Source organism: Sminthopsis crassicaudata, chromosome 1 (genome assembly GCF_048593235.1).
Source record: "Sminthopsis crassicaudata isolate SCR6 chromosome 1, ASM4859323v1, whole genome shotgun sequence".
NCBI lineage: Eukaryota > Metazoa > Chordata > Mammalia > Dasyuromorphia > Dasyuridae > Sminthopsis > Sminthopsis crassicaudata.
This window is the reverse complement of record NC_133617.1, coordinates 50081233-50102484: the sequence shown is the minus strand read 5'-3', so window position 1 is coordinate 50102484 and position 21252 is coordinate 50081233. Positions and strand designations below refer to the sequence as shown.

Genomic DNA, 21252 nt, shown 5'->3' with positions numbered 1-21252 from the left:
CCATGACTCCCTTTGCTCTGCCCTTTTTTTTTAAGACCCAATCTTTTAAGACCCAATTCAAATATCACCTCCTCTGGGAAGCCTTCCCTGATATCTTAGAGTGGAAGTAATCTTCTTCTCTGGGTGCTCAATCTGTCTTTGTCCTGTGGTCTTTGTCCCACCTAATCATGCATCCTTGTTATCTGCCTCTGTGGACTGTGAATTCTCTGAGGGCAAGGTTGGGACTTAACCCTGTTTTTTCCCACTGCATGGAGTGGATCTTCACTGATTTGTCTCCTACAAGGCCACTGGATCTGGAAGAAGCACTGAGCCAGTGGCTTCTAAAAGAAGGGTAACTGGAGGTTCAGAGAGAAGGAACGTTTTGGAGATCTTTTGGATTGGCAGCGATTCCAGCTCTTATCCTCTGGTTTGGGGATGTGCCCAGCCTGGTGCACCGGGAGGGGCTAGGCACCTTTAGCTCTGGTGACCCCCTTTCCTCCTTCCCTCCCCCAGGGAAGGCGGGAAACCTCTGGCGTCTCATACTCACTGGCATCGTCTGGCTGCCATGGAGGGCATGGATGGCAGCCTGGGCTTCCGTGTGGGACGAGAACTTCACAAAGGCGCAGCCTGGTAGGGCAGAGAGGGAAGGACAGATAGGAGGTGAGAAACACTTCTTTCCTCCCCTCCCCTTCTCAAGCCTTAGGAAGGGGAGGAGCAGCTTTCCACATCCTATATACCTAACAGACAGACACAACAGTGTGGTGAGACAGTCATCAAAGGGGCCAGAGCTGGGCATAGGGACACACACACAGTCATCCAGACAGACGGGATGTGGACAGAGCCCGGTGGATGCGATCAGATGGACAGCCAGGCGCAGTGGGACAGACAGATGGACAGGCAGACAGATAGACAAGCAGCAGAGCCACAGGCTCGGAGGACTGTGAGAAATGCCCTCCCTCTCCTCTATGGCACAGGTAGCACCTTTACTATTCCCATCGGGGCCCCGGAGCACTGTGCACTCGTCGATCACCCCAAAGGGCTGGAAAAGCCGAAGAACATCCTCCTCGGACTGCTGCTTGTTCAGCATGCCCACGAAGAGCTTCCGGTCCCCTGTGGTGGGGAGATGGAGACGTCAGCCTCAACAGATCACCAGGCAAGAGAGCAGGGGATGCCCCCAGGGGAGATCCTGCCAAGGCTTTAGTCGCCCTCTTCACTGGACCACCACCTGGACTTGTCATCCCCCCCAGAGAGAAGAGAGGGGATGGCAGTAGGATGAGAGGGGAGGACAATGGGGGCGCAGGCTCCAGGACATGGGGGTAGTGAGGGCAGGCTTCTGATTTCTTTTCAGATGGGAGGAAATGGCACAGAATCTTGGCACCCAGAACTGGCATTCCCACCCAGTCCGGACTTCCTATCCACATAATCATCTCTTTGTCTTCCAGACTAGGGTTCCAGGCTCTCTTTAAAAGTTCCAGCAATGGGAAGTTCACTCCCTTCTGCTCAGCCCATTTCACTGAGGGAGACCCCTAATTGTTCACAGAAGGAATCTTGCTTTGGGGGGATTTTGGAGGCAATTTGGTTTAGATAATTGTCTAGAATCACATAGTGATTGAGGCTGGATTTGTATTCAGGTCTTCCTGATTCCACACAAAAGGAATCTTAAAGATGTTTAGTCCAGCTTCCTCCTTTTACAAAAGAGGAAATAGCCCACAAAAGGGAATTGCCTAAGAGCATATCAGAAGTATGGCGCAGACATGAGATTTCAACCCAACTGGGATTCCAAAGCCAATATTTTCCCATTGGATCTTATAGAACATTCTTTTTCTTTTTTTAATAATAGCTTTTTATTTTTAAAATATATGCAAAGATAGTTTTCAACATTCACCCTTGAAAATCTTGTGTTCCAATTTTTTTCTCCCTCCCTTTCCCCCCCACCTCCTCCCCTAGGCAGCAAGTAATCCATTATAGAACATTCTTTAAATTGAGCTGAAATCTGCTTCCCTAGAAATCCCCACTTTGCTGGTGCTTGTGTCCTTTGGGATCAAGCCAAATAACTCTGCTCCCCTTCCACTAAGGAGATTCCCTGGCAAATTCTGCTTATGGTCTAGGTTGGCAGATGTGGGCCCAGCAAGGCAACCTCTGACATCCTCTCCCCTCCCATGTAGGACATCCTCCTCTACTGGCTCTTCTTTCTGGATTTCTCTTCTCTTGGGTCCCTAGCTCTTGACTGTGGGTTCTCAAAGCATGCTCTTGGGCACCCCAAGGGTTCCAGAACAAGGTGAAAACTGGTTTTTAGTACTAGGCCATTTAAATTTCTAATATGGTAAATATTAATGGAGATAACCTATATTAACAAAAATTCTTGGGGGGGGGGCCTTAATTAAAGAACCTTTTTTAATGCAGGAAATATTCATTTTACATTCTTGCAAGAATGGAAGCTTAGATTATTAAACACATCTTTGAATGTTAAAGAGTCTTAAAGGATCCTGAGATCAAAAAGTTTGAGGATACTGTTCTAGATTGTAATATCTCAGCATTAGAAGGAAATTTAAGACCGTCTGGTCCAAACTGCAGGGGGACAAGAATTCCCCATCTACAACATTCTTGGCAAGTGGTCCACCAGCCTTTGAAGACCTTTAGCTTTTACTTCCTGAGGCAGACCCTTCCACTTTAGGACCCCCTCTCATCCTCAGAAAATGTTTTTCCTGACATCAAAAATAGCAATTCCTGTCTTCTAGGTAGAAGCTGGCTGTGTGGGTGCTCAATAGATTTAGACTTAGGAAGATCTGACTTCTAATCTTGCCTTCCTAGCTGTGTTATGTTGGGCAAGTCATTTAACTTCCATCCGCCTCAATTTCTTTAGCTGTAAAATGAGGATAATAATAGCACCTACTTTACAGGGCTATGCCGGTGAAGATCAAATGAGTTAATATTTGTAAAACTCTTAGCACAGTGCCCAGCATGTAATCAGCCTTCTTCCTAAAATGCAGTATCCAGAATTGCACAAAATATTCCAAATAAGGCATGGTCAGGGCAAGGGAGAATGAGATCATTACTTCCTTTTTCCTAGACACTATGCGTCTTTTAAAGGAGATATTTGCTTTTTTTTTTTTTTTTAACCATAACTTCACATTGCTAATTCATCGTGAGGATCCATTAAGAGCCTTGTAGCTTTTTCAGTTGAATTTCTTATCTAGCCATCCTTCCCTTCTTGTTTCTATGTCTTTAGGATTCTATCTATTACAAATTCACAGAAGTATAGGACATCAAAGTAGGAAGTGATTTTAGAAGTTAGAATGCAGGACACTGGGCTGAACCTAGAAAATGTAACAGAGAATGTCAGGGTTGGAAGGATCCTTTAGAACACAGGATGCCAGAGCTAGGGAGACTCTAGAACTGAGAATGTCAGATCAGGCCCTTAGAACCCAGGATGTCAGGGCTGGGAGGGCCCTTAGAACCCAGGATGTCAGGGCTGGGAGGGCCCTTAGAACCCAGGATGTCAGAGCTGGGAGGGCCCTTAGAACACAGGAGGTCAGGGCTGGGAGGGCCCTTAGAACCCAGGATGTCAGAGCTGGGAGGGCCCTTAGAACACAGGAGGTCAGGGCTGGGAGAGCCCTTAGAACCCAGGAGGTCAGGGCTGGGAGGGCCCTTAGAACCCGGGAGGTCAGGGCTGGGAGGGCCTTTAGAACCCAGGAGGTCAGGGCTGGGAGAGCCCTTAGAACCCAGGAGGTCAGGGCTGGGAGGGCCTTTAGAACCCAGGATGTCAGGGCTGGGAGGGCCTTTAGAACCCAGGAGGTCAGGGCTGGGAGAGCCCTTAGAACCCAGGAGGTCAGGGCTGGGAGGGCCTTTAGAACCCAGGAGGTCAGGGCTGGGAGGGCCTTTAGAACCCAGGAGGTCAGGGCTGGGAGGGCCCTAACCCAGGAGGTCAGGGCTGGGAGGGCCTTTAGAACCCAGGAGGTCAGAGCTGGGAGAGCCCTTAGAACCCGGGATGTCAGAGCTGGAAGGGCCCTTAGAACACAGGAGGTCAGGGCTGGGAGAGCCCTTAGAACCCAGGAGGTCAGGGCTGGGAGGGCCTTTAGAACCCAGGAGGTCAGGGCTGGGAGGGCCTTTAGAACCCAGGATGTCAAAACTAAAAGGTAATTTAGAAACCATTTATCAAATCATTATTTTACAGGATGGGGCGGGGGAAGGTTCCAGAAGAGGAAAGGTCTTGCCTCAGGTCACAAAGAGCCAGAATAGAAGCTGGGCTCCCAGATTCCCAGGCCTGAATTTCTCCATGTACTCCAGGGGCAGAGCCCTATGGAAGCCTCAGCTCTAGGATGTCTGGTGAAGGCACATCTCTCCGCCCTCATCCCGTGTTCAAGCATCCTCTTCTGCCTGCCATCCACCACCTAAAGCAGCTTTGTACTATGGAGCCAACAGGTTGGCTCATTTGCTGCCAGGGGGAAGGTATCGGGTCTAAACCCAGGGGAGGGAATGGGCATGGGTGCCCTTTCCTATTGGTTCTCACAGTCACCTGACCATGTTATCCACCTACACCGCCCCACCCCCCAGCCCAGTTTTTTTTCCGCCTTGGTCTGGCAATTTCCTGCGCTGTCCAGCAATCAGGAACATTTTATCTTCTCCTCCCTCAATGTTGAGTTGCATTGCCATGGAAACCTGTTCTTGTCAGTCATTGGTGGGGTTGGTTGGAGGGTAGGGGGAGGAAGCGGAGGGCATCGAGGAGAGAAGAGCATCTTGTCTGATGGAGCCCTGACAGAGAATATTAGAGGGTGAAGGTCTGAACCGTGGGAGGCAGAGACAAAAAAGGAAGAGCTAGAAAGAGGGGGGGGGTGTGTGTGTGCCGGGAGCCTTGCGGGGAGCCTGTCTCCCTTCCACCACCCTCTCTCAGTGCAGACCGGTATCTTGAGAAGGCAGCCAGAGATGGGGGTGGTTCCCCCAGCTTCACTGCACCCAGAAATGCCCAGTGCAACTTTTCTCCCATACCTCTCTCCACTACATCCAGGGAAGCATTGGGGACACCTGATCCAAGGCAAACTCCCTCCCTCTCCTTGGAAATGGGGAACCTCTAATTTCTTACAGAAGTGGTCTTCATTTCTGCCTGCTCTTCTCTCTCCCCATAAATAACGAAAGGGTCTTCATATGGCTTAGCCTTTATTTGTGTTCTGTGCTGCACCCAGTAGCCCCTAGGAGAATGACAGGAACCCTGCGGGGGTGGGGGGGGAGTTGGGAAACAGCTTGGGCAGGGACTTGAAGGCAAGAGGGAGGCCCAGGTAACCACCTCCATGCCTAGCTGGGTTCCACATTCCCCTGCCCTTGGGCTGGTATGGCTAACCCTCTCTAAGGAGGTCCGATAGGCAGAGAGGACAGCCCCCCTTTCTTCTGTTGTCTAGGGATGATGTGCTGTAGAAGCAGAATATTTCCCACTGCTTCCCATCATTTATGGAGAGGGCTTCAGAGACAGGGTAGGAGAAGCAGGAAGGGATCATCATCATAATGATTCTAATGGCTTCCATTTCTATAACAACATACAGTTAACAAAATGCTTTCCTTATAGAAATTCTCTGGGGTGGGTTGGACAAGGCTTATTATCTCGATTTTCAGTGCTAGGACACAGAATTTATGGCTTTTGCCCACTCACTCACTTTGTGAGGGCCAGAGACAAGAACTTTGTCCCCTGAGTGCTGTGTGAAAGCTGGGCAAGGAGAGGTACCTGATGGGGTGAACACCAGAGACTGCCTAGAAGAAATGTGGACTTGACTTTGGGCCCTTGGAGCCCAATGGGTAGGGACTGGCTTGTGTGTGAAATAGGGGTTAAAGAATTCAGATCAAGATACACGGGCCACATAGCCTCATTAGCCCTCATAACCTTGGCCAATCAGGTGCTAGATGGCTTTTCTCCCTGCCCTCCTCTCTGCTCCCTCCCCCGATCTTACCTGCCCTATGAATTGTTACAACCTTAGCCATGCTTGGGCCCTGGCTAGGAATGAATTCTGAGGCCAAAAAGGCATGATGGGAGTTGGAGTGGTGCTGGAGCTGCTGCTTCTCTATATGAAGTATGTGGAAAGGACCCATATTTTTCTTTCTTTTTTCTTTCTCCCCACTCGCAATTACATGAAACTCGCATTTTTCAACCCAAACTATCCAAACCCTATCTGACAAAAGTCTACTTTTTCTGCAAAGCCTGGTTCAAAGTAACATTTTTTTCCCATAGGATCTCAGACTTCCAACTTGGAAGGGACCTCTAAGACCATATTGTCCAACCCTCAAATTTTGTTTTGTTTTGCTAAGGCAATTAGGGTTAAGTGACTTGTCTAGGGTCACACAGCTAGGAAGTGTTAAGTGTCTGAGGGCACATTTTGAACTCAGGTCTTCCTATCCCCTGCACCAATTAGCTGGCCCCTCTCATTTTATAAAGAAACTAAGACCTAGGTGGATCTTCCCAATTTTACACATTATCAAAGACAGGACTGGGATTTGAACTCCTGCCTCCTAATTCCAAATACAGTTCTACATCACACTCAGAATCTAGGTAGTCTTAGTAAGTCCTGGAGGTATGATCCTTGAAGATGTAGGACTATACTTGGGAGAGAGGGAAAGGGGTCCAAAGGGTGAAAGGCTGAGAGATTATGGATCTGAGAGACTGAAAGGACCATGAAGGCAGGGACCTGAAGGACTAAGAATACTGTTGGGGACTAGATGACCATAGTAAGAGGACTGAAGGAGTTGGGGGACTGAGGGGTTTGAAAGGTTATGAGAATTATAGGGGCCGAGGGATTTGGGGAGTTAAGGGGCTGAAGAGACAAGTCTAGTTCACAATGGTAGGCCTGCGTGGAAGCCCTGTCTAAGGACCAAAGAAACAGGGGCCAAGCCCCATCCTCCAAACTGAAGTCTGGAGAGGGGCTGGACAGCTGGGTGATTGATAGACCAACAGGGTTTAGAGAATAAGCCTTGCCTTGGGGTGGGAGCCCAAAGCTTATCCTTAAGTGAAACTTCATAAACCCCCCTCCCTGGCAGGGTTGGAGCAAGGAGAGGTGGGGGAACAAAAAGAGATGACAACTACCTCCACGGCTCTCGCTGTCCGCAGGTTTCACCTGGATTGGCCGCGCCATCTGCAGAGAGAGACAGACAATTACTATAGTAATCTAGTAAATTAAACCCAAAGACTCCAACTTCTGGGGTAAGAACTCACTATTTGACAAAAATTGCTGGGAAAACTGGGAAACAGTGTGGCAGAAATTAGGCGTTGGCCAGCATCTCACACCATATACCAAGATAATGTTAAAATGGGTTCATAATAAAGACATATAGGGTGATACTATAAGCAATTTAGGAGAGCAAGGAATAGTTTGCCTATCACATCTTTGGAGAAGGGAGAAATGACAAATGAGAAGTAGAAAACATTATGAAATGCAAAATGGATAATTTTGAGTACATTAAATTTAAAAGTTTTTTGAGAGAGATGGGGAAAAGTTAGGGAGATTTCTGATCCTTATGTAGGAAAACCCTCGGGGTCAGGTGGGACCCCCTGATCCAGTTTCCTGGTGAGGCAGGAGTGGCTTTTCTTTGGCAAAAGGTTCTCTTTTCCATGAAGGATGAGGGGTATAGAATTGGGTTGAACTTGGCTGTATATATATATATAATCTTACTATATAAATTATTGGTCATTATTTATTTCACATTATTTACATATTGTATTCCAGTGTTTGAGAGATTAAATTTGAGTGCATAGATCCCCATGGCATTCCAATACGAACTTCCTTTCAAGTTAATATTGAGACACCAAAAACTACTCTTTGGCTAGATTCTATCAAACTGTTCCAAATATACCTAACTGTTATTGTTTAGCGTGCATCTACATTTTGTTCATCACATTGTGCTTCTGTTGTTGCATCTAGCACATAGTGTTGCACATATCACAAAGCTGGCAGGGTTAACTAACATTTTGGATGACATAGTCAGGATCCAAAGAATTCTGTACATCCTGGAATAGAGCCTATCATCTCTCTGTCAAATAACATGCTTCATCATGAATCCTTTGGAATTGTGATTGGTCATTGCATCAATGGAAGTTTTTTTAGTCTTCAAAGTCATTTGCCTTTGCTATGTTGTTATTGCTGTATATTTCTGCTTCTAGTTCTGCTCACTTCACTTTGTAACAGTTCACATAAGTCTTCTCAGATCTCTCTAAAATCATCCCTTTCATTTCTTAAAACATAATAGTACTCCATTATATTAATAAATCATATTTTGTTTGGCCATTTTGCTTCAGCTACCTGATGAACACCTCCTAAGTTTCCAGTTCTTTACCACTATGAAAAGATCTGCTATAAATATTTTTGTACATATAAGTTCCTTTCCTCTTTAATTTCTTTGAGGTATAGACCTAGTAATGATATTTCTGAGTCAAAAAGTATGCAGAGTTCAGTAACTTTTGGAGCATAGTTTCAAATTGCTCCCCAGAATGGATGGATCAATTTATACCTTCACCAACATTTAGGGAAACTTAAGTGTTGTCCTAATAGCATCAATAGAAAAGCCTTTATGTTCCCAGGACATGTATCCAAAGAACTTTCCAAAACTTTTCAAACTGGAAGACTATTACCAAATTCTAATGACTCGTGTAGGTACAAATGACACTGAGAGGAAGAACACTGCCCAAGATTATGATGTCTGTGGATTCATGTAACAGGCTATGTTTTCATCACTCTTATTAATGGAAGTCAAAAGATGAAGAGGAAGCAGATTTTGGAAGCAAATCACTCCTTAAGAAGGTGATGTTTGAAAATGGGAGTTGGTATAAATGGATACAGCACCAGCCCCAAAGTCAGGAGGACCTGAGTTCAAATCTGGCCTCAGACACTTAACACTTCCTAGCTATGTGACCCTGAGTAAGTCACTTAACCCCAATTGCCTCGGGGGGGGGGAGGAGAGAGAGAGAGAGAGAGAGAGAGAGAGAGAGAGAGAGAGAGAGAGAGAGAGAGAGAGAGAGAGAGAGAGAGAGAGGAGAGACAGAGAGACAGAGACAGAGAGAGAAAGAGAGAGAGAGACACAGAGAGAGAGACAGAGAGAGAGAGAGAGACACAGAGAGAGACACAGAGAGAGAGACAGAGAGAGAGAGAGAGAGAGAGAGAGAGAGAGAGAGAGAGAGAGAGAGAGAGAAGAGACAGAGAGACAGAGACAGAGAGACAGACAGACAGAGACAGAGAGAGAAAGAGAGAGACACAGAGAGAGAGACAGAGACAGAGACATAGAGAGAGAGAGAGACAGAGAGAGAGACAGAGAGAAAGAGAGAGAGAGAGAGAGAGAGAGAGAGAGAGAGAGAGAGAGAGAGAAAGAAAGAGAGAGAGAGAGAGAGAGAAAAGAAAATGGGAGTTGAATTTCTAGACCATGACTTAATGGAGTAGTAGGAATCTAACCTAAAATGGAGTGCTCCTAACAAGGCTTGGTAAGAATTTATTTGCTTGGAGCCTTGAAAACACTAGATTGCTATTCATTATAGTGGAAACAGTTATAAATTTTAATGTTTTCCATTTATGGATCAGATGCGTCAAATATAGATTCATTCAGTAAGACAAGGTAGCTCATGGCCAGAGTTAATCATTTTTAGTCTTTTAGACTTTGGGGCTTTGGAAAATGACAAAACTTAGAATCTTCCTGTAAGAATTCCCATAAGGCCTTTAAGACTCATGTCTTCTGACAGCCTTATAGGTAAAAAGAAAAGTCTCATACTGATATCTGCTTAGAATTCCAAGAAACAGAATTCTCTCGACCAGTGCGGGATTTATATTCTATGGGCTAGTTAGAAACAGATTCATTTGTTAACAGATTAAATTGGGCTATGTTTTCTTATATAATTTATGTTTCAACTGATGATTATCAAGTCCCCAGGTAAGCTCTCAAAAGTGTAATTAATCATTATTTATGATTATAACAATCATATGATATAATGATAATGATTAATTAGAATATCGGCTAGTTCATGATGTTGCCCCAACCAACACTGTTTCACAGTAGTATAGCCAACTCAGTACCACCAAATCCTGAAATTACAACAAAAGACATTGTTTCATGGCCATGCTTAGGACAAGGGCTAAGTGTGCCCTTCCACTTAGAGAAACAATCAATGATAATTGTCTGAGGGGTTATCAATCCCTAACAGCCTATGTATATGATAAATTGCATGTATATTGTTTATGGGCCATTATAACTTTGTATCTTTGTAACTAACTATCCCTTGTATATTATAAATTTTATGTACATTGTTTATGGGCCATTATAACTTTGTGGTTTTGTCTAATGTCTTGCTTTCTCAGAACCACCTAATGACTTCAGGAAGAATATATTTGATCCTAATAATGATTTCTAACATTCCTCATGGGGAAATTTGGGGACTTCAGAGACCTTGATATACACAAGGACTCCCTACCATCACATACCCATCTAGCTTCTGACTAAAGACCTCTCAGAGGAGGAAAGCCTGGGTCAGCCCATTTCTTGATTGAATAGCTGTAATTATAAGATATTTTCCCTTACATCAACCCCAAAATGCCTCTTTGCCATTTCCACCTATCATTCCTGGTTCTGCCCTCTGGGGTCACACACAACAAATTCAGTCCCTCAGATACTTGAAAACAGCCATCAGGGCCCTCAAGTCTCCCCTTCTCCAAGTTAAACATTTCTAGTTCCTTTAACTGAGGACTCAAGGCTTTTCACCATTTCTACTTGTCCTCCAGCTTATCTTTCTTTGTATCCAGATATCCTTAGGGCTTAGCACATAGTAGGGGCTTAATAAGTGCTTAATGATTGGTTGAATTATCAATGGCCCCCCTAAATTTTGACACAGAACTCAACTCAATTTTTCAGGTAAAGTCAGAACCAGGCAGAGGATTAAAGGGATTGTAAAGTCCTTATTCCTAGAAGTTATGCCTCTCTTAAATGTAGCTAAAGACCCCATTAATTTTTTAGCCATCATATAGCATCTCCAACCCAAACCAAAGATCCCAGATTGTTATTTTAGACAAACTTCTATCTATTAAACCTGAATTGAAATTCTAAAGGTGATCCTTTTAATAAAGCATAAGACTTTACATTTATCCCTGCTGAATTCCATCTCATTAGGTTCAACCCAACATTCTAGAACAGTGATATCAAGTTCAAAGAGAAATGGGAGACACGAAACTATATACATAAGGATCCTTGCAGGCTGCATATTGACTTAGTCTTAAAATGTAGTATTTTGGGGGGGTAGCTAGGTGATACAGTGGTTAGAGCACTAGCCCTGAAATTAGGAGGACTTGAGTTCAAATCCAGCCTCAGACACTTAACACTTCCTAGCTGTGTGACCCTGGCAAGTCACTTAACCCCAATTACCTCAGCAAAAAATAAAAAACAGTATTTTTTTGTTGTTATTGAATTGGGTCAGTCATGGCAAAGACCCTGGCGCAGATACTGGGGTGGTCTGCCATTTCCTTCTCCAGCTCACTTTACAGATGAGGAAACTGAGGCAAATAGGATTAAGTGATTTGTCCAGGATCACACAGCTAGTAACTCTCTGAGGCCAGATTCGAATTTAGGTCTTTCTGACTCCAAGGGTGACATTCTATCCAATGTATTCTAGCTGCTCTAAAATTTAATATCAGCTATTTTCTATTTATATGCTTATTTATTTTGTTAAATATTTCCCAATTTATATTTTAATCTGGTTCCCACAGGTTTCTATAACCATTGTATCTGACCCCTTGATGCTGGGCTGGGAAGGATTATATTATCCCAACTGTGTGCCATCTACAAATGTACTGAGGATGCCATCTATGCCTTCATTGGAGTCACTAATAAAGATGTCATACGGTAGAGGGTCAAGTATAAGAATCCTAGGACCCTCCACTGGGGGCCCTCTGAGCTGACTTGCAGTAGTTACTATGACTTCCTCATGGACCTCAATCCTTCCTCCGGGTCCTAAAGCATCTAAAACTGTATTATAATCCAGGCTAATCTCTCTCAATCTTTTCCATAAGAATATCACAAAAGAATTAGATGCTGTGCTAAAATCTAAGCAAGTTATATCTACATCATTTTCTGACCTATTAGTTTAGTAATTTATAAGAAAAAATAATCACAACTAATATTTATACAATAATATATAACACTTTAAGATTTGCCTAGCACTAAACAGATGCCATTTTGTCCTCACAACAACCCTTTGAAGTTGGTGCTATTATCTCATTTTACAGATGAGGAAACTGAGGCAAACGGAGGTTACCTAGCTTGCCCAGGTTCTCACAGCTAGAGACAGAATTTGCACTCAAGTTTTTCTGACTCCAGGCCTAGAATTCCTTCATACACCTATCTTCCGAGCTGCCAATATAAATTGGAATTTATAATTTTCCTAAGGGGAATGTGTTTCTCAGGGAGTCATTGAACAATGTGATTTCCTGCTTAAAAGATTCTGACCTGAGTATGGTGATTGCAGTCATAAGTCAAACCAATAAACATTAAGTGCTTCCTGTATACCAGGCATTGTGTTTAAGTGTTGGGGATGGAAAAAAGGCAAAAGACAGTTTTTACTCTCAAGAAGCTCTCAGTGTAATGAAGTAGAAAACATAAACTATTTTGTACAAATAAAATATATGCAGATAAATAAGAGATCATCTCAGAGGGAAGGCACTAGACTTAAGGGTTTCTGGAAAGGCTTCCTGTGAAAGGTGAGATTTTATCCAAGACTTTAAGGAAGCTGGAGAAGGCTGGAGGTGGAGAAGGAGGGAAAAGAAAATTCCAGACATGGGGAATGGACGAAGTTGTGTCACATGATTGGTTCTTGCCATCGTGAGTTGGAGACTGTTCATCTAGTATCCTGAAAGCCACTTGTTAAATTTTCAGAATGAGTATTTACACTTCTGAAATCGATAAACTCTAACAATCAAAGCTCAATTTGTTGTTTTATTGATTGTCTAGACTTAAGAAAATGATGGAGAAAATGTTAATAATGGAGATTTAAAGTTGTATTATATTGTTTTGTTTTGTTTTTTGAAGAGACAGAGTTAAATGACTGGTCCAGAGTCACACAGCTAGTAAGTGTCTGAAGCTAGATTTTAACTCAGGTCGTCCTGCAGATTTAAACTTAAAAGTGTATCCTGAATTATTATTTTTTTGGTCAGTTGTTAAAACATCTACCAGCACATCCCTAATGAAACCACAGTGGCTCTTAATAAGCTCTGCTTTTTTTCCTTCTTAAATCCAGATGTCCTTTAAACATCTCTTTAATAATGTTTCTTAATATTTATAGGAATCAAAGTCAAGGTCACTGACCCATTCTTTCCCTGCTGGAAAATTGGGATATTTGCCCTCATCCAGGCTCCAGTGCTAGTTATTATCACTAAACAAATTTGTTCCTCTCTGTGAGAATAAAATCCAGAATGGAATTTCCCCCTTGGTTCCTCTTCCTTTGGAAAGATGAAATTGTCATTAAGGCAAATCAAGGAATGATAAGTCACTCTCCTTAGGACCAGTCCCTTCTCACTACTCCACCAGTCCTCCTCTGGGCACTTGCCTTGTAACTACAGTTGAAGGGGAAGGGGTACCCTTGCAGCTAAGCCATGCAGAGAAAGTGAGCAAATCCTTGCAAGCACTGGTTGTTCTTAAGGAAGGACAGTTCATAATTTGCCAGCACAATGACTTCTGCTCCTACAATAATGCAAATGAAAAGAATGCTAAGGGAAGTTGACCTCAGAGTAATTGTAATGACCAAATTTGGTTCCAGAGAATATTCTTACAATGAAATGTGACTCCCTTCATCAGAGAGAGATGAGGAATCACAGGCATAGAATGTACTGCTTTTTTGTTAAATGGATTCCAACTGCTTTTGCTTCCCTCCTCCTATCCACATAGGGTACCATACCCGAATCTACAGATGCTCTTAAAAGCTTTTTTTTGGATCCCTGAACCCTCCCAAGATATCTTGGGGTTTACTGGCGTGATTTTTTTTCTTAAGGACCCTGTCTTAAACCAAAACCACTTTATCAATTTTTGACCACCAAGAGGTCCCAGGCCAGGTTCCATTTGGACATCATTTGAATCCTGATTAATTCTGAATGTAAACAATAATCATTTCTGCTTTGGCCAGAAACCCTGAAGGTCTTCCCCTTCCAGATTTATTTATTTAGATTTTTTTTTTTGACTAGGTGAAAAAGGAGATTCTTTGCCTCAATTGCTACCTAGCCTTAATCACTGAATGGGTGTGGCCTTAGGCAAATTGAACCTTGTTAAAGACCTTAGCTTAAAAAGGCCGAGGTCTCCCCCCTGCATCCAGAGCCATCTGCAGTCATCCTGATCTATATCTGGCCACCAGACCCAGATGGCTCTGGAGGGGAAAGTGAGCCCTCCCTCACTGAAATTCAATTCACTTGCACATCATGGTGTCTCCTCCACTATGTCATGGTCCTCTTTGAGAACAAAGGACAAACCACAATAACATACAAGTGTGTAGGTAGTGTTCATGTGTATATGTGTATGTTGTTGCTGTCTGCCCTTCTTTCTTAAAGAGTAAATTGAATTTAAGTGAGATATGGTTCTGCTAAGTCACCACTCTGGAGAAGAAATGTCAAATTGGGCATCATGGGATGCTAGAATTACAATTGAAAGGGACCTTAAAGACCTCTCAATTTATAAGTTTAGCTGAAAGTTGGTGGGATGAGTTCAATGAGTGGAATACAGTTCTGGAATAGTCTACCTTATTGAAAAGGGATAAGGTATGTTAAAGGGGGACATCGATGTGGGTGCAAAATCCAGGAATTCAAGAAGGAAAGGGAGCATAGAAGAAAATATTTGAGCGAAGATCACTTGGGGCAAAAAGATAGTGGAGGCATGCTACAGACCACCAAGACAGGAAGAGGAAAGAGATGAAGAGTTTGGGGATACATCTCAAGTTTGGCACAGAGGCTTGATGGGGGATGAAGGAATTTCATTACCCAGACATCTGCTAGAGCATTCTTTCTCTGCCAAAAGCAGAGCAGCTAATAAATTAATTGCTTTAATGATAATTTCAACCTTCAAGAGATGGAAGAACTTCCCTTTGAGCTGATTCTCACTGACAAGGAGAAACAGGTTGCTCGGGGGTGGAGATGATGGGAGTCTGGAAAGGAGGGGACCAATGATTCTAAGCCTTTATGATAGAGAAGAGGAAAGTCTAATGACATGCACTTTTAGGGAGAATATATTTCAAAGGGTTCAGAAAAGGCAAAGGGAGGACTTCATGGTTTCATATTCTACAAAAGAAATCAACCTTCAAAAATGAAATTCTGAAGACACAAAGAGAAACAAATCTGATGAGGACGAACCTATGTCGATGCATATGGAACTCATCCATCAATTTAGGGTTGGGTTTTGTTTTGTTTTTAAGGAAATAAAGCAGATAGAATCAAGGGCAAGTAATGGAGAATGAAAAGAGATATGTGGGATGGTCTTATAAAAATAATGTGATTACTGATACCCAGAATGATCTGAGGCAAAAGCTAAAGACAAAAACATTGTTTTTAAGGCATATAGAGAGAAAGACACAGAACAATGGAGGCAGAGATTAGTCCCAGCTTCTTAACTATGTTTTGTGACCTCACATGGGGTCTCATAACTGAATGTGGGGATCATAAAATTATAATTATCAGTAAATGTTTGATTTCTATACCTATTTTATATACCTGGAATCATGTAAAAATTTCCAAGGAAAAAGGAGTCATGAGCTGGAAAAAATTTAAGAAATCCTGGGTAGGCAGCTGGGAATAATGATGAATGATGGAGAGGCAGATAGAGAGGTAGCCTTAAATTGAGGAAGTCCCTTCTCTTTAGAAGTACTTTGTCTTTTCCTCCTATTTATTTTGGTGCATTTCAACTGCTAATCTTTCCTTTATATTATTGCTAGTCTATTGCAAATCGCTTTGCCTCATGACACTCGAGGCTTCAAGCTTTCTAGGACTATAAGTTGTGGAGAAGGTGCCAGTCTGCCTTGACAAAGGGAGTTTCCTTACCTGGTAATTCCCCATATTAATTAAACCGTATATCTTGTCCCTGACACTTTTTCCATCAAGGGGAATACAACTTGGTCCTTTCCAGGGCTAAGAGAAAGTGGGTATCCAAGATAAGTGGAGAATGTACTAAGAAATTGCCAGCTACCCTGCATGGCTTCTAGTCACCAAACCATGGTAGACAACATCTTAGGGAACTGAGAAGATTGGCAGATGTGATTGACAGCTGATCTATTTTTAGTAATTTTTTGAAAGATAATGGAGTATGTGAGAGGTGCTGTGGGGCTAGACAGGAGCAAGCATTATTCTGACTTTCCAAAAAGAGAAAAGAATGGATTCTGTAAACTATATGCTTCAATGACTGGCAAAAATTCTAGAGAGTACTATTAAAGAGATGCTTTGTGAATATTTCAAAAAGGAAACAGTGATCACAAAGAGCCAGCAAGGTTTATTTAGTACAGATTATATTGGGTTAACCTCATTTCTAGTAGACATGTGGTAGATATTGTTCACCTGGATATTAACAAATAATTTAAAATTTTCTCATGCTATTATGAAAAGATGGAAAGATATAGGTTGGGTGATAATATAATAATGTGGCTTCAGAACTTGTTGAATGATAGATCATAAGAATAGTCATTAGTGAAGCAGATGAAATCATTTGAAAAATTGATTTGAAAAAAATTTTGAAGACATGAGAAAACTCCATCCCTTTATCTGAATGTCTCTGTGCCTCAGTTCCCTTATTTGCAAAATTAAGAGGTTGAACTAGATGATCTTCTATCTCTAAACCTGTACTCTTTTGATTTTGATTAGGATAATAGATGTAGAGTTGAAAGAGGGAAGGGGAGTAAGCATTTTTGAAATGTCTACTCTGTGCCAGGAACTGTACTAAATGCTTTATAGATATTATCCTATTTGATCCTCAAAACAACCCTAGGAAGTGGATGCTACTATAATCCTCATTTTATAGCTGAGGAAATTGAGATCCAAGCAGATTAAATGACTGATCAACACCACACAAGACAGTAAAATATGAATCCAGGAATTCTGACTGCAAAACCCCAAATGCCATGCTGAAGTACCACAGGACTCTGGGTTTGGTTGTATAATGTTTAAAAGGGCACCTGGGCAGGTAGGTGATGCCATAGTGCACAGAGCACCAAACCTGGATTCAGGAGGACTGGTCTTCCTGAGTTCAAATCTAGCCTCAGACACTGATCAAGTATATGAGCCCGGGCAAGTCACTTAACTTTATTGGCCTCAGTTTCCTCATCTGTGAAAAGAGCTGGAGAAGGAAACAGCAAACAGCATTTTTTGCCCAGAAGACCCAAAATAAGGTCACAAGGAGTCAGATATGACTGAACAAACAATAAAACTTTTATCAATGGTGGTATGATTATCAAATCTGCAGATGTCTGAGAGTTGCTAAAAGCGATACACCTGGATAATGGATTCTGAATCCAAAAATATACGAACAAACTAAAACTGGGCTATATCTAATGATAAAAATAAGAAGGATAAATGTTAATTCATATACTCAAATTAAAAAAAATCAATTTCACAAGTTCAAAATGGTTAAGCATGCCATCCTTTCAAGCTAAAAAAAGATTTAAGGGATATCTTTATCCGCATATATCATTCTTCTACCCTACTTAATAAAATTCCACTGAAGCTCCCTAATTGTTTCCGAGGGAAAGTATAAAATGCTTTGACATGCAAGGCCCTTTATAACCTAACCCCTACTCCTTTTTCAGTCTTCTTACACTTTACTCCCCACTATATGAATTCTTCGATCCAGTAACCTCCGCCTCCTGACTGTTCCACAAACAAGATCCTCCATCTTTTAGCTCTGGGCATTTTCTCTAGTTTCCCCATGCCAGGAATGCTTTCTTTCTTTGACTCTGTTAACCCTTTAGATTTCTTTGAAGATTTAACTAAAATCACATCATTTACTGCAAGCCTTCACCAACTCTTTCTAATTCTAGTGCTTCCCCTCTGTTAATAATCTCTTATTTACCCTATGTATAGATTGTATATATTTGTTTTCTACCCAATTAAATTGTAAATTCCTTGAGGTCAGATACTCTCTTTTTGTATCCCCAGTGCTTAATACAGTTTCTGGCACATAGTAGGTGCTTATTAACATCTGATTGATATATCCACCTCAAATGCTAATGAGATCTTAGGCAGCATTAGAAGAGGCAAAACTTCTAGGATTAGGGACAGGGATAATAATGTTAATGATAATCCCGGTGTACTATGCTGTGGTGACACTGGACAATGGGCAGGATTGTGTTCAATTACGGGAGTCACATTTATTAGTCTGGGTAGCCTCCAGAGGAGAAGGACCAATAGGGTCCCCAGTTCATATCCTAAGAGCGATGGAAGGAAATGGGGATGTTCAGCCCAAAAAGAGAAAATTTAGGGAGGAGGAAATATGGCTTTCTAGAAGCATTTGAAAAGCTCTTATAGAAAAGAGGGATTAGGCTTGCTCTGTTCGGTCCCTGAAGGCAGAGCTCAGATCAATGGTTGGAAGTTACAAAGAGGAAAGTTTAGGTTTGATGTTGGAAAGCATACAATTTCCTAATATTAGAGATATCCCAAAATGGAATGGGGGTGCTTCAGGAAAGAGTGCTTCTTCCTTAGAAGTACACAAGTAAAGACCAGAGGACCACATGAGTATATTGCAAGGGATTCAGGAGAAGGGATCAAGAACTTATTAAGAACCTAATAAGTACCTCACTCTAAAAATATCCTGTTCTGGACTCTTATTCAGGTGTGGATTAGAGTAGATGGCCACAGAGGTACCTTCCAATTCCAATATTATGTGATTCTGACTCTGCTGCCCTTCCCTCATTGATCCCCCATCGTCTCACTGATCCCCACTCTGCATCCACTTGTTAAAACTCCTCAAGAACTTCACATGTTTAACATACGTTGGATTACTTGCTGTCTAGGGGAAGGGCATGGGGGGAAGGGAGGGAAATTTGGAATACAAGGTTTTGCAAGGGTGAATGTGGAAAACAATTTTTGCATGTATTTTGAAAATAAAAGTTATTATTAAAAAAATAAAACACTACTTCCCATCCAGTGAACTTTAATCCCCTTCGTAGAGTGCTCATTCCCAAACTTAATGCCAATGTAGCTCAACCCAATTCTTCTTAAGGATTTCTTCCTATTTAGCCTGGAAAAGGCTCGAGGGTGGGGTGAGATGACATCATAGCAAGGATTTATTTAAAGGGCTGACGGCTGGAAGAGCAATTAGACTTGTTCCAAAGAGCATAACCATGATCGGTGGGCAAAACCGGCAGAGGTTCATTGAAGCTGGCTGTCCAGAAAAGCTTCCTAATCACTAGACTTATCCCAAAGTGGAACAGACTGCCTTAATTTCCCTTCTTTGGGGCTTCACAGAGAAACTTTGGTAATCACTTGTTGGGTGTGTGGTTATTGGGTAATAATGGAGTATATGATAATATAAACCATAGTGCATAAAGCAGTCAGGAAGCCTCATGTTTGTGAGTTCAAATCCACCTTATGTTGGATGACTGAATAAGTCACTTTGTTGCCTCAATTTCCTCATCTGTAAAATGATCTGGAGAAAGAAATGGCAGACCAGTATCTTTGCCAAGAAAACTCCAAATGGGGTCACAAAAAATTGGACATCAATGAAAGAGGACTCAATAATATTATAAAGGGATTCTTTTGGGGTAGGAGTTAAACTAATCACTGCAGTCTCTTCCAGCTTTCAAAATCTATGATTCTGTAATTCCCTTAGCCTTTCTCCCTTCAGTGAGCCCAATATCCACTCACTGATAACTACACTTAGAGGAGTGCTGGAAAATGTTTAACAATCAGCTGAGGGAATTGGTAAAAAATACATTTTAAAGTGTAATCACTAACATTTCTCCATCATTGTTTTAAATCTAGACAATCAACAGAATAATAAATCAAGCCTGGTTGATAGCATCTGTCACTTTCTGAGGTGTAAATGCTCACAATGAAAATAAATAATATGGGCTCTCAAGAGCTGGTTTGATTCCAGAACACCCGTCTCTGCACTCATTTGCTGGACTTCTTTCGACTCGATCCAAATCAAAACCAGTGTGATCGTTTCTTAAATGCTTACTACTTTGGAGGCACTGTGCTAGGTGCAAGATGAAAGTGAAAAATAATTCCTATCCTCAAGGGTACAGTTGAATGCAGGAATATAAGAATATACAGGATATTTAACCCTTTCCCTACAGTTCAGGCCCTGTCAGTGTCCCCATCTTCACAATGAGTTCTGTTCCCTCCCTGATGCCATTCTCTGCCCCATTTCCTGAGACTCCTCAAATCCTTTTATCCCAATTTGTGGGTCTCATCATGTCTTCACTGAATCCCCACCACTTCTCTGATCCCCAAACCTGTCAGTAAACCCCCATTTCCCTCATTGCCTCCGACCTGACTCCTTGGGTCCCGAAAGCATCATCTTCCTCAATGATCCCTTTCCCCTGAGCCTCAAGTCCCTCACTTCACTGAGCTCCCATCTTCTCCAGCGACCTCCCATCTCTCTGGCCACATCCTCCCCCCGACCCTGAGCTCCCTGTTCTCTTCACCGAACTCCCCTATCTTGAAAGAGCCCCACTCACTTATGGACCGAGTCACCATCCCCTCGTGGAGTCCCCATTCTTTCAGAGCATTTTGGGCCTGGGACAATTTTTAAATAGTTTCACACTTCTCTCAATGCCCGGCCTCTTCTCTCAGCCCAGGGAATCCTCCTTCATGAGTTATTTCCCTATGACAAACTCTGGCAAATTCTGCGTCTGGCCCTGATCCGGATGTCAGGCCCAGGGGACTGAAAGGGCAGAGACCCCCAAATGAGAGCTTTCCCTGTGCTGGGCTTCAGACTCCCCAGTCCCTGGAGTGACATATTCCCACCTTTTGGGGTCCTGGATCTTGAGCCCATAGAACCCAGCCAGTGGACAGATCTGGTACCCCCTGGATGAGGGAGAGAACTGGGATTAAAACAAACAGATGGCACTGGAGGGGGGGATGGAGGGAAGGGTGATGGACCTCAGGGACCAGAGGAATGAGTGGAGAGGAGGGTGAGGGGACAAGGGCCCCCAGGAAAGCCTTAAGGGCTTGCACCCGAAATGCAGCACCCACCCCCTCCCCAACCTCCCCTCCTCCCCCTCCCTCTGGAGCAAGGCTGGCCCTGTCACTCCCGTCCCCTTCCCTCCCCTCTCTCCCAGCACCTTGGGTAGAGGAGGAGTCG

At 42.9% G+C, this 21252-nt stretch overlaps 1 protein-coding gene across 4 annotated transcripts in view; it reads right to left on the bottom strand.

The window, feature by feature from the left end:
- CELF5 (CUGBP Elav-like family member 5) overlaps nucleotides 1-21252 on the bottom strand; it is a 71826-nt gene that overhangs the window by 15314 nt on the left and 35260 nt on the right. For all 4 annotated transcript variants that reach the window (XM_074302167.1, XM_074302169.1, XM_074302170.1 and 1 more), the window contains exons 3-5: nucleotides 7043-7091; nucleotides 961-1089; nucleotides 527-606 (exon numbers count right to left, since the gene is read on the bottom strand). In XM_074302167.1, the coding sequence (XP_074158268.1) occupies nucleotides 527-606; nucleotides 961-1089; nucleotides 7043-7091 (258 nt within the window). The remainder of the gene's footprint in view (nucleotides 1-526; nucleotides 607-960; nucleotides 1090-7042; nucleotides 7092-21252) is intronic.